The 13,814-nt window shown below is 46.1% G+C and overlaps 1 protein-coding gene across 1 annotated transcript in view; it reads left to right on the top strand.

Annotated features, from left to right (window-relative positions):
- Window positions 1-13,814, top strand: part of PARVA (parvin, alpha) — a 167,722-nt gene that overhangs the window by 101,216 nt on the left and 52,692 nt on the right. The window contains exons 2-4 of the mRNA XM_011954271.1: window positions 1,975-2,064; window positions 2,143-2,213; window positions 5,961-6,063. Of these exons, the coding sequence (XP_011809661.1) occupies window positions 1,975-2,064; window positions 2,143-2,213; window positions 5,961-6,063 (264 nt within the window). The remainder of the gene's footprint in view (window positions 1-1,974; window positions 2,065-2,142; window positions 2,214-5,960; window positions 6,064-13,814) is intronic.

Below are 13,814 nucleotides of genomic sequence, written 5' to 3'. Positions count from 1 at the left end.
CTAAGGAGTGGAATTTTTAATTCATTGAAATCTAAATAGTTCAAGTGGCTAGTAGCTACTGTATTGGACACTGCAGATCAGTGTAGCTACAGGAGAGAAATTCCCAGGCAGGAGCAAGTTCTTTCACTGGCCAGTAAGCCTAGCAGTGTCACATTGCTGCAGCCACATTTAAACATGACTTTATTTCCATTGCTCACTGCATGCACAGCGATGTTTGTTAACAAAGTAATGAAAACGGTGCTTCTTTGTGAAAAATAGCCTGGGAAAGAAAGAAAATTCGTAGTTCTAGGGGAGATATTAGAAGAAACTAGAGAAGTCTAAGGAAGCAGTTGTGCTTAACTGGAAAACACAATCTGTACCTATAGAATCATTTCTTTTGGCTTCCCTGGGCCACATTGGAAGGAGGATTGTCTTAAGCCACACATAAAATGTTCTAAACACTAATGATAGCTGATGAACTATTAAAAAAAAATCTCCAGATAATCTCATAATGTTTTAAGAAAGTTTATGAATTTGCATCGGGCTGCATTCAGAGCCATCCTGGGCCACATTGCAGCCCATGAGCTGTGGGTTGGACAAGCTTGATTTAAGCTTTGAAGGTACCCCTTCTGTGTTTCTGTCATGTTTTATGGAGAATTCTATGAAATGGTAGGTGTCTATGAATGTGGAGATTCAAGGTGGTGACTGGCTGGTACCCTATGTGAATGTCAAAGGCCCGCTGCAAAGGTACTAAATCCCAGCCTCGCCATCCAAGTTGTGTCTCTTAGGGCATAGAGTGTGTTTCACTCCCTTTGTTCCTCATTCTCCTTTCAGTCCAGCTGCAGCTATCAGTGTGTGTACTGATGTGAAAGAACTCTTTGTAAGTGGCTGCCTTGTGCTTAGAATTTCTTGCAAGTCTATGCTGGCAGTTGGTGAGGCCAGAGTCAATAAAAAAAATAAAATGGAAAGATGGGACGTTGCTTTTATTAAGGTTGATTGCAGCTGCTGTATTAGCTCTTTAAGAACCTCTTGGTGACCAACGCCTCTGAGAAAATGGCCTTTCTGTGCTTAATTGGCGAAAAGCAAGGGGATTTAAGTCACTGCTTTTAGGAGGGGTAATCCAAGGTCAGCACTCACCAAATGTCTGTCACACAACTGGTTTTGTGGGAGGAATTTTTCTGTACTAAGGCTCCATGTGGGGGCTGGGCACTTGGAGGAGTGTGGGCTGATAATCTTTGGTAGTTTTTACCTGTTTTTGTTTTTCTTTCTGAGGAAGGTAGAATTACAGATTTCTAGGATTCGAAGACTGTAAAAGTTTACTGTTCATCCAGTCAAACTCTTATTTTCAGCTGAGGAAATGGGCCAAGAGAGATGAAGTGCCTGGCCCCAGGTCCCACAGCTGGTTCCATCTCAAGGGTCAGGACCAGAGCTCAGGGAAGGGCCAGGACTGAGGTATTTTTGAGCAGTGGCTGGGGTTGGATGGAGGTGGGAAGGCAGATAATCAGGAGAGTACCTCAGGGAAGCCAGGAGAGGTGAGAAGTCAGAAGAGGGTGGAAGTGAGGATGGAAATGCCTTACAATGTACATATAGCCTCAAACCCATGACCCCATTCATCCTGTCAGCAAACAGTCACTGGGCACCAGACAGGAAGAAGGGACAGGCAGGAGGCAGAGACTCAGAAAGAAGTCAGCGCCTACCTCGCTTCCATTTATTCTGAAATCTTTTCTGAGAGGAGGGAGATTTCTGTGCTTTTGAGACCTCACTGCTTCCCTGAGGAAGGCAAGTGAAGTGACAGCTGGCAGAGGTGAGATTAAGGGGACAATTAGGTCCTTTCAGCCAGGCGAGGCCATGAATTGATTGTAGGCTGAGTAACAGCTGTAATCTACCCTTACTGGGTTTTTTTCTCAATGTCAATATCTAACACCCTTGTTACAGAGCTCCGACCCCCTGCCGTCCGTCAGCTGAAATGTGACCCTGTTCTTCCTTTTCTTCCAGTGTCCGAGCTGCAGGAGGAGGGAATGAATGCCATTAACCTGCCCCTCAGCCCGATTCCCTTCGAGCTGGACCCCGAGGACACAATGCTGGGTAACTGTGCTCTTGTCTCTGAATTCGCTTAAGCTTTCTCGTGCCAGCACCCCCACTGAATTCCTTTTCTTTTTAAAGAGGAGAATGAGGTGCGAACAATGGTGGATCCAAACTCACGCAGTGACCCCAAGCTTCAAGAACTGATGAAGGTAAGAAGAAATCAGGAGCGGCTTCAGGTGCCTCACAGACCCACCAGGTGTCCATATGCCACCTGCTCTGTGCAGGCACCCCACGAGCCCCTCAGCGAAGGTAGAAAGTCATGGTGGCCCCTGCCTCAGGCAGTGGGTGGTCTAGTAGATGGCCATCAAAAACGTAACCAATTGTGTAAGCGTGGGACGTGACAAATGCCCAGTGAGTGGTGCTGGTCACAGCACCAGACAGTTCCGTACAGGTAAGCTCACGATGGCCAGGATTCCAGAGTGCACAAAATGCTTATTTTCTCAAGGATCTTCAAAAGCAGGCAGCAAAGTAGGAATTAGTCTCATCCCTATTTTCCAGATGACAAAACCAAGTCTCAGAAAAGCCAAAAGGTTTGTTTATGGGCATAAACAAGGAGACGGAATTCAAGCAGAAATGAAGGAAATGACGTGACATATTGTGCATAATGTACCTGTGCAGTGGCTAGTGTGTGCTTGTCCTTCCAAAACTGTTCATTTCTCCCCTGCATCTTATTCCCTGTCCTGTGTTCCTCCTCTTCAGCTTAACCAGGCTGCACTTAAGACAAAAGGCACTCACACCTGTCATCCCAGCACTCTGCAGAGGCCAAGGCGGGTGGATCACTTGAGCTCAGGAGTTCGAGACCAGCCTGGGAAATGTGGTGAAACACCACCTCTACTAAAAATACAAAAATTAGCAAAGTGTGGTGGCGCATGCCTGTAGTTCCAGCTACTCAGGAGGCTGAGGTCGGAGGATGGCTTGAATCTGGGAGGCAGAGGTTGCGGTGAGCCATGATCACGCCACCGCACTCCAGCCTGGCCCTGTCTCAAAAAGAAAAAAAAAAAAAGCACTGGATGTCAGAGTGATTCATTCCCCATGCAAATCTGAAGACGCGGTTCCCCTGTGCAAGATCTGTCAGAGTTTCCCGTCCACCTCAGGTTGCAGTCCACCCCTAGAGGTGGTGTTTAGCGTCCTTGCTCTAGCTGCCTCTTCAACCTCAGATCAACCACTACCCGGCAACACAGGGATGTCAGAACTGCTCCTCCCAGCAGCCCATGCATGCTCCCAAAACTCCCCACCGCCAAAGCCTGGCTAATGCAGTCCACTCTGACTTGCCTCTCATGCCCTTCATCTGAAAGTCTCAGCACGGCTACTTGCTCCAGGAAGCTTGCTCTGAACTCTAGTGCCATGGCTCAGCCCCTCCGTGGCTGCTATGGCACTGTCCTTAGTTCTGTTGTTGTCTCCACGTAATATTATAGCAGACTTCTCTGTCTCTTTCACTAAATGGTGAACTTTTTGGGGTTAGAAACTGTCTTTTTTTTCTATCATTGTACCCTAAAGACCCAGCACAGAATGTCACATATAGCAGGTATTTAATAAACATTGGAGGATGGAGGGAGGAAAGGAAGGAGGAGGAAGGGTGGGTGGATGACTGGGTAGGAATTTCAGTCAGCCAGGAGTATTCAGAAGTAAAATCAAACCCATGTGAGGGTTGGGCCATCTCACTAGGGACTGGAGGACTGACGGCAATCATCTCAGAGGAGATGTATAAATGTCCCTTCTGTCTGCTGAAGGGAGTCTGTGCCCTGACCCCAGAGTTCAAGAGAAAGGAGGCAGCCTTGGCTAGGCCGCCATGCAGCCTCTTACTCCCCTGGATCACAACCAGAGCCCCATAGGCAGTTGGGCTATGCATGTTGGATATCTGGCCTTTCCTGATGCAGTCTGTGCTGCACCCGCAGGTGACTGCCCCTGCCCAGTGAGACCTAAGCCCTCGCCTTGCTGTGCAGGAAGAAGATGGAACAGTTGAGGTGCAGGCTCTGCCTGCTGCTGCACCTCTCCGGGGTGCTGGGCCTGTATGGGCAAGGGTAGGGGGAAAGGATCTAACCCTGGGCTTGCTCCTATCAGAGGGCGTTCACCATGCTAGAATGGGTAAGCTACTACTTGCTCAGGAGACCCCTGAGGGTAAGCACAAGGTCAGAATGGGCTCCAAATGGTTCAGTCTTCAGTGTTGATCTCCCAGACCTAGACCTGCACTCGGGCCCTGTTTGAGGGAGTGGAGGATTGGAGATGCACATAGACATGAGCCCTGGAGTGCTGACCAAACACACAGATCACTTTATAGCTACCTCCGTACTTCCAGAGGGAGGTTCAATTTTCTAGATCTAGACTGGTTTGACCACCTTGAAATCCTACTCTTTCTGGTCAACTCCTAGTATTCTTTTAAGAGTCTCCTTAGGAGCTGGGCACAGTGGCATGTACCTGTAGTGCCAGCTACTTTCAGATGAAGGTTTGAGGACAGAAGTTCAAAGCTATAGTGGACTATGATTGTACCTGTGAATAGCCACTGCACTCCAGCCTGGGCAACATAGCAAGACCCTACCTCAAAAAAAAAAAAAAGTCTCCTCAAACACAAGGCTTTCTGGAAGCCTCCCCTCATTCCTGATCTCTCCTGCCCACTCCCAGCCAGTTGGGGCCTCTCCTCTACTCTCTCATAGCACCATGTCCTTCCCACCCTAGGATTTGAACCCTTTATGTTATAATCCTTTGGTTGACCGGTTTTCTGCCCCCATAAGCCTCTCCAGGACAGAGGCTGGGACTTACTGTACTGGATACAGTACAGTGCCTGGTATACAGTAGGTGTTACAGTTACTATCTTCCTGTCTTGGGACAGTGGAACAATGTCCTGTAAAGCCTCCAGGCTCCAACATCAGCCCACCCAGGGATGGCAATGCTGTCTGGCTATTGCTGTGTTATAAAGGCAGCATATTTATGCTAAGGCAAAGACATCCAACACAAAGGATGATGTCCGCTTATAAAAAACTGGAGAAATGTCAAAACTGTAGTGGTTCCCCCAGGCCTGTGGTCAGGGAGAAAGATTGAGTACCAAGGGGCCTACGGAAGCATCCTACGGGGGAGGGAACTGTTCTGTATCTCAGTGGTGGTGGGGGTTAAACTACTGTGCACAGTGACCAAAACTCATCACTGTATACTTAACTCTTTTTTTTTTTTTTTTTTTTGAGGTAGAGTCTCACTCTGTTGCCCAGGCTGGAGTGCAGTGGCACGATCTCGGCTTACTACAGCCTCGACCTCCCTGTTCAAGCAATTCTCCTACCTCAGCCACCCGAGTAGCTGGGATTACAGGCACCTATCACCACGCCTGACTAATCTTTGTAGTTTTAGTAGAGATGGGGTTTCACCATGTTGGCCAGGCTGGTCTCAAACTCCTGACCTCAAGTGATCTGCCTGCCTCGACCTCCCAAAGTGTTGGGGTTACCAGTGTGAACCACCTTTTTATGGCTATACACTGTGAATGTTGCTTGCCATTAGAGTAAGGAATAATAGGGGACATAGATATTAACAAGGACACTGGTGCCACCAGCACTAGCAGGATGTACATCTGAAAATTAAGAAGGCCAGTAGGGCTCACACTTGCAGCTACCTGTGCACACACTGGGTCATGTGGATAGTTCTTCTGCTTTTAAATCTGAAGTTCAAAGCAGGGCACAATGGAACACTCACATAGTCTCAGCTACACAGGTGGCTGAGGCAGGAAGATCACTTGAGCCCAGGAGTTTAAGTCTAGCCTAGGCAACATAGTGAGACCCCATCTCAAATAAAATGAAACTTAAAATCTAAAGTTCATTTAGATTTTAATTGTTTAGGATAAGAAAGCTGGTCTGTAAGAAAATAAACTATAACTCTTTCTTATTATTGCTCATTCCCTCTCTCTCTCTATGTAGGTATTAATTGACTGGATTAATGATGTGTTGGTTGGAGAAAGAATCATTGTGAAAGACCTGGCTGAAGATTTATATGATGGACAAGTCCTGCAGAAGCTTTTCGGTAGGAGAGTTCAGTGCTGCAGTGGATGTGTGTTTAACTGCAGGTGGTTGGATCACCTACTTGTAGCTAGAAGGAGTTATTCTCAGTTTACAGTGGCTTACCTGGAAATGGATTACAAATGTGTGGAACATGGAATAACAGCTCAGTGAAGGTTTTAGATGTCCTCTTGCAATGTTTTACATGAATGAATTGTATAGGGAGTCTCCACGACCAGGTGGGCCTGCTCCTTCTAGCAGCCAAGGGTCATCAGCTAGATGAAGAGACCCCACTATATATTAATAGCTAGAAAGCACGCCTCCTTCTCTCCAGAAAAGCATTCCTGTGTGGCCTCTGTAGGTATATTTACATGCATGGGTGTGAGTATGCATTTTTAGACCTCTGTCACCTTCAGATGCATGTGTGTTCCTCTGTCATCTGTGGACTTGTGCATGTGTGTGTTCCTCCCTGGGTCGCTTTGCAGCTGTTCATGTGAAAATGTAAGGACAAAGGGGAGAGAAAGGAGAATTCAGGGGTAATCTTAGTGTTGAAAGGACAAATTTCAGCTTGAATGGAGTTAAGGTGTCCTCCACTGCTCCTAATCTAACTCTGGCCCAAACCTTCCCCTCAGATTCTAGACTTCAATCCTTAACTGCCCTCTGGGCACCTCTACCTGAATCTACCTTAGACTGAATTCATCCACTTTTCTAAAGCTGTTTCTTCCCCTCTGAGTTCATAGAATCCTCTCCCTTCCTCCTCTGCCCCCATGTATACAGGGATCAGCAAGACCCATTTCTGCCTCTCCTGAATACATCCTCTGCCGTTTTCACTTCTCTGAACTATTGAAAAAACTTCCAGACTCACTTCTTTGCTTCCCATCTCACCTCCTTCAACCTATTCCCTATGCAGCTAGCAGAGGAAACTTTTAAAATCCCAAGTCCAGTCTTGCAGTACTTATTTATAACTCTCAGTGGCTCTCTCCTGCTGGACAAAGTCCAAACCCCTTGTCACAACATTCAAAGCATTCCGTCATCCGATGACCCCCAGCTGTCTCCTTGGCCTCACCTCTGGCCACTCCCACACATGTGGCTCATCCATGTGGTAATACGTGTAAAGTGCTTAGGATAGTGCCTGACACATAGCAGATGCTCGATAAATGTCATCATTGGTGTTACTATTTTTTTGTGTACCATTGCTGCATTTTTACATATGCCACACATATTAACATGCCTATACTTTTCCCCATACTAGTCCTTCTGCCTCTAAGGCCTGCCTTCCTCCTTTACCCACCAGGGCAAACCATTATTGCTCATCCTTCTGATCTCTAGAATTAATCAAATGTGCCTCCCTATTACAGCCTTTACAGTACTGTCACTTTTTTTTTTTTGTTTTTGAGGCAGGTTCTCGCTGTCACCCAGGCTGGAATGCAGTGGCATGATCTTGGCTCATTGCAGCCTTGACCTCCAGGGTTCGAGTGACCCTCCTGCCTCAGCCTCCTGAGTAGCTGGGACTACAGGGCATGCACCATCATGCCCAGCTAATTTTTGTGTTTTTTGTGGAGACAGGGTTTTGCCATGTTGCCCAAGCAGGTCTCAAACTCCTGGGCTCAAGCAACCCGCCTCAGCCTCCTGAAGGTGCTTACTGGGATTACAGTAGGGAGCCACCACGCCTAGCCCTATAGTCACATTTAGAAAAGGTAGTCATATACTTTTTTTTTATGTTCCCCCCTTACACACACATATATGTATCTCTCTCTGAGGAACTATATATACACTTGCACATATATGCATATATGTATGTAGATATATACAAATGTGTACACACATATATCCATATACATACATGTGAGTATATAGACATACCTTATTATAAGACTTTCCATGTCATCTGTGGCTCTTTAGGTAAATGTGCATAGGCTTCCCCAAGGCACGAGCCATGTCCTATATGTTTATCCAGGCTTCTCCAGCACCATCAGATTGTCTAGCACATGTTGCCTAGCACTTAATGTGTATTGAGGCCAGGCACGGTGGCTCACGCCTGTAATCCCCGTACGTTGGGAGGCCTAGGCAGGCAGATCACCTGAGGTCAAGAGTTCAAGACCAGCCTGGCCAACATGGTGAAACCCCGTCTCTGCTAAAAATGCAAAAAGTAGCCGGGTGTGGTGGCAGGCGCCTGTAGTCCCAGCTACTTGGGAGGCTGAGTCAGGAGAATCGCTTAAACCTGGGAGGTGGAGGTTGCATAGAGCCTAGATCAGTGAGCCAAGATCGCATCACTTCACTCCAGCCTGGGTGACAGAGGGGGACTTTTTTTAAAAAAAAAAAAAAAAAAAAAAAATGTGTATTGAATGAATGAATGAATGAATGGCTAATGCAATTTCTAGGAAGTTAAACTGATTTGGTTCTCAGACATCAGTATTAATGGGTGTTAATATTTTAGGGCGTATAAACTGCAACTGAATACAGAGAGGAAATGAAAAAGCTTTGGCACATGAAGACATGGCTAAGCCAGGAGCCTCACTACGCATCTCTCCCAGTGACTACAGCTTTTAACTCCTCCAGCAAACATCTAGTCAGGATCTGAAACTGCCAAAATGTTCTATGCTAGGCTGTCAGAGCAAGCAAGGTAGAACATGGCCACAGAGTAATGGAACTTGGTCGTGAAGGAATCTTGCCTCCAGGAATGGTTACAAAATCATCCAGCGTCATATCTGTGCAACCCAAATCAGGCATTATATACAAGCAGATTAGATCGTTTCAGATCTCACCCTTCATGCTGAAAAGGTGATTCACTATGGAGGTGATGCTTCTTTTGTGAACTTAAGTTTAGACCCTAATCTCAAAGGTCTAAGGCAGGGCATACACATTCAAAGCCTACAGGTAGGATAACCAGGTGGAGTGAGCCAGTGTGTAGTAAAAAAAATATATATATGCATCAGGAGCTCCTGGGAGGGATCAGTCTGAAAGCAGAGATTAGGGGGAATGTTTTGGTTTGTTTACTTTTTTTAATGACTCTGTGAGTATATAAAGGAGGCAGAGTTTCGAGTGAGTACTCTGACCTTATGTTCCCCTCTGGCTATTTTTCCTGTCACTGGTCGTGTTAACCTCGATCACATTGTCAAGGTGGTATCTGCCAGATTTCTTCATTAAAAAGTGACTGTTTTTCTCTTTTTAATTTATGCGGGGAGAGATACTTTGAGACCGTGTAAATATCCTGTTCTCCTTAAACTTCTCCCTCTAGTTTTAGCATCCATTTAGAACGCATCTGCTGCAATTCTTATGGTAGTGTTCTAGCAGAGATGGTCTCTTCTCTGTATTCCTTCTGCATTTATTAACTGGAATTCTAAAAGGAAGAGTTGTCATTTCTATTTATTTATATCACTGTGGACATATTTATTTTATACTTTGGGTTTAATCCAGTACTACTTTATCGTTCACTTTTTTGCTCATTGGCTTCCAGCTTTGGCCATTGGGAGCTCTTTCAGGTTGCCTCCTGGACACTTTCAACAAGCTGCCTATATATATGTATATATATATATATTTTTTGAGCATTTCCTTTGTTTCTCACATCATAAGACACTCCAAGACCATCTTATATTTTTCTTACTCCAGTCCTGAAATCAATTACTTTTCCAACAAGCCCTGATTTATTTTATTGGAGAATGGAATTTAGATATCAAGATTTGGGCATATTAGTGGATGTTTTTAACTTGTTGTCTGCAGCATAAATAACCAAACATCTGTACCTAGGTACAGTACCCTTACATGGTGGTGTTAACCAGGCATGATTGTTCCCAGAAACCCAGCTTCTAATCATACTGGGGCTTGAGCTTCCTTAATACTGAATTGGTTGGGCAGCGAGCTGGAGGGGTCTGAGTTTGAGATTAGTAAAGTAACTATGAAACACTAGCACTTAGAAGATGATGGAAATGGCATAGGGGCCTCTGGTAGCCCAGGAGCACACACACTGACATCAAGAAAAGGATATGGGGCCAGGCATGGTGGCTCACACCTGTAATCCATGCACTTTGGGAGTCTGGGGTGGGTGGATCACCTAAGGTCAGGAGTTTAAGACCAGCCTGACCAACACGGTGAAACCCCGTCTCTTCTAAATACAATTAGCCAGGCATGGTGGTGCATGCTACTTGGGAGGCTGAGGCAGGAGAATCACTTGAACCCAGGAGGCAGAGGTTGCAGTGAGCCGAGATCATGCCATTGCACTCCACCCTGGGCAACAAGAGCGAAACTGTCTCAAAAAAAAAAAAGAAAAAGAAAAGGACATGGAATCCAGGAAGCCATGTTGATTACATTGTGGAACAAAGACCCAGAACCTAGAGGCAGAAGTGTGTGAGAAGGTGTGGCAGTGTATTAGTCTGTTCTCATGCTGCTCATAAAGACATACCCGAGACTGGGTAATTTAAAAAGGAAAGCGGGCCGGGTGCGGTGGCTTACGCCTGTAATCCCAACACTTTGGGAGGCCGAGGCAGGCGGATCACAAGGTCAGGAATTCGAGACCAGCCTGACCAACATGGTGAAACCCCCATCTCTACTAAAAATACAAAAATTAGCCAGGCATGGTAGCAGGCACCTGTAATCCCAGCTACTCAGGAGGCTGAGGCAGGAGAATCGCTTGAACCCAGGAGGCAGAGGTTGCAGTTAGCTGAGATCGCACCATTGCACTCCAACCTGGGTGACAGAGCAAGACTCCATCTCAAAAGAAAAAAAGGAAAGAAGTTTAATTGACTCAGAGTTCCACGTGGCTAGTGAGGCCTCACAATCATGGCTGAAAGCAAATGAAGAACAAAGTCATGTCTTACATGTTGGCAGGCAAAAAAGCTTGTGCAGGGGAACTCCCATTTATGAAACCATCAGATATTGTGAGACTTATTCACTACCCCATGATTCAGTTATGTCCACCTGGCCCCACCCTTGATACATGGGGATTATTAAAATTCAAAGTGAGATCTGAGTGAGGAAACAGCCAAACCACATTAGGCAGGGACCTCTTCACAGAGGGTTGTATGTGTTTCGTTGCTGTGGTGAAAGCCTGAACAGGTGAGCGTCCTTGAGATTCCGTGTGACCTTGGCTGGCAAGGACTGGCTGGGTGTTCTCCAATTGTGAGCTCAATGGGGAGCAACAGCATACCTGGCTCACCTCTGTGTGGCCACATGCTCCTTGCTCACAGCAGTGTCTGCCTTCCTTGCAGGAAAATCACCCTTCTTAGAGACCCCAGGCATTTCTGGTAGATTCTATCAGAACAGCCTCTCCCTAGTCCTTCTTTCTTAGCTGCCCAACCCAGCTGCCCCATTGCTGCCTGTATTCCCTGGGTCTTCCCACATGCCCTGGCATCAGATCTTAGTTTAGGTTTTCCCAAAGCAGATGCTGAGACAAGGACATGGGTGGAGGAAGCTTATATGGGAGGTGACCTTAAAACGTACAAATAACTGAGTAGGGCATGTAAAAGGGGAAGAGAGAAGTGCCAAACATGAGTATGTTAATCAGAACAGCAGCCCTATTTCAACCAGGGCTCATAGCTGGGCCCTCTGAGAAACCACATAACAACACATCTCAGAATCACCCTTCCCAGTGCAAGGTAGCAAGGGCATTTATCCTATGGCTCCTTTCCTCCTGTGGTTGAGGGTTGCCTGTGCAGGAAATAAAAACTTCCAGGTTGTGCTCCTGTGGTTACAAGAAGAGGCCAGAGATGGCCATCAGTGTGCTAGGAGCTGTCTGCAGCTGCAGATGAATGCAGGTGGGCCAGGGAGCTTGGGGAAGGGGCATCGCCATCATCCAGAGAGACCACAGGGACAGCTACCCTGCTGTGGGGACACTGGCCACTTCTCTGCGCTATTGGTATTGCTGCCAAGAAAATATTAGCGGCTGGCAACGCCGGCCTGCTTCTTCATGACATACACTTCGTCCTCTCACGGGAGCAGCCCCAGTCCTTTCCAAACCTCAGAGCAAAGGTTTCCCAACCCCAGAATGAGGAGGAAGTTCCTTCCTACCCCAGCCAAAAAATCACCTCATTTCTTGTCCAGGATTACCCCCTTCCAGGGTGATTGATAGAGGAAAGAGCCTTAGGTTTCCCAGAATATTCTCTTGCTCCATGGCATCAATAAGAAAGTCACAGAATCATCCCAAGTTGGGACACATTTCCCAATGCCTCAGTTATGCAGGTATGTCCACGGTCACCTGGTTATATTTACATTCACAACACTTAGGCAGTAGGTATGACTGAGTGAGAGATGGGATAAGCGATTCCAGGATGATGCCTACACAACATAATTCATCATTTCATTTGAACGTGGCCCACTGCCTGTTTCTTATTGAGGTTTCCTGGCTTGGGATGTCTATGTGAATTTCCTTATAGTATGTTTCATTTGACTGATCCTTATCTTTGAACACGTACATGTGCTGGGAACAGAAAAGGCCTACATTCAGGGATGAGAGTCAGAAGGTTCCAGGGCTCTTCCTTCTGGTTTTCACAATAACATGTGACTGAAACAGGATATCATTCTTCAGGCTTGAGACCAAAAGGTTGCCTGTGGCAATAAAGTTCTACAGGAGGATGGTTTTATTTTGTTTTGTTTTGTGTGTGTGGTTTTCTTTTTCCCTGATAGACACTAAAGGGTGCATTTTACACTGATCGTAATCTAGTCTGATAATAATATCCACTAGGCAAAAACCATTTGGTGTGCTATATGCTAACTGCTGAGTTTAGGGATATAAAAGTAAATGTGTCATATTGCTGTCTTCTGTTGGGATTAAAGGTGTGAGCCACCTCACCCAGCCAGAGGGGGTATTTTGAAAATTGTGAGTTCTGGAAACTCAGCCTGGTAGTATACAGGTCTGTAAGAGATCAAGTAGGAGTTTGGGAAAGGTTTTGGGAAAGGTTTCAGGGAAGAGGGGGTATTTTGGTGTTTTATTTTTGTTACCTTTTTTTTCTTTCTTTTTTTTTTTTTTTGAGATAGAGCCTCACTCTGTTGCCCAGGCTGGAGTACAGTGGCACAGTCATAGTTCACTGCAGTGTCGCCCTCCCCGGGCTCGGGAGATCTTCCCATCTCAGCCTCCCAGGTAGCTGCCATCACAGGTGTGCACCACCACACCCAACTAATTTTTGTATGTTTTATAGCGATGGGATTTCACCATGTTGCCCAAGCTGGTCTCAGACTACTGGGCTCAAATGATTCACCTACCTTGGCCTCCCAAAGTGTTGGGATTAAAGGCATGAGCCACCTCACCCAGCCAGAGGGGGGCATTTTGAATGGGGCCTTACAGAAAAAGATCTCAAACATATAAGGAAGGAGAAAGGGCACTTTAGCCAAGACAACAAAAGAGTTTCCAGGAAGCCTCTGTTAATTTTGGTGCTAATGGAGGGAAAATGCTGTAGCGTCCAGGAGCCAGTGGGTAGGTGACCATCAGGGTTGGGTGACTGGGATATGAGGCTAACAAAGAAAATGAGACCCAGCTCCCAGGTTGTGGTTTTTAGCACCATTTTCCAACAGGATAAACCAGGACTTCTTGGAGAAATGCCTTCTTTTAGACCTGGGGCAGGGAATGTAGATGAGCCTAGAGCATCTTGCAGTGCCAAAAAGAAGTGCTAAGAAAAAATATATATACGCAGCCACACATTGAAAATGTCCAAAACCAACCTGAGGGAGCTCCCAGTGGCCAAAGCTGGAATTATTTGGGGGGAAAATTAATAATAGTAGTATTGGATTATAATCCAAAGTCTGATATAAATATCCTTAAATTGATACTGATAAAAATAAATAACT

Source organism: Colobus angolensis, unplaced genomic scaffold (genome assembly GCF_000951035.1).
Source record: "Colobus angolensis palliatus isolate OR3802 unplaced genomic scaffold, Cang.pa_1.0 Scaffold380, whole genome shotgun sequence".
Taxonomy (NCBI): Eukaryota; Metazoa; Chordata; class Mammalia; order Primates; family Cercopithecidae; genus Colobus; species Colobus angolensis.
This window is presented reverse-complemented; position numbering and strand designations above follow the sequence as displayed.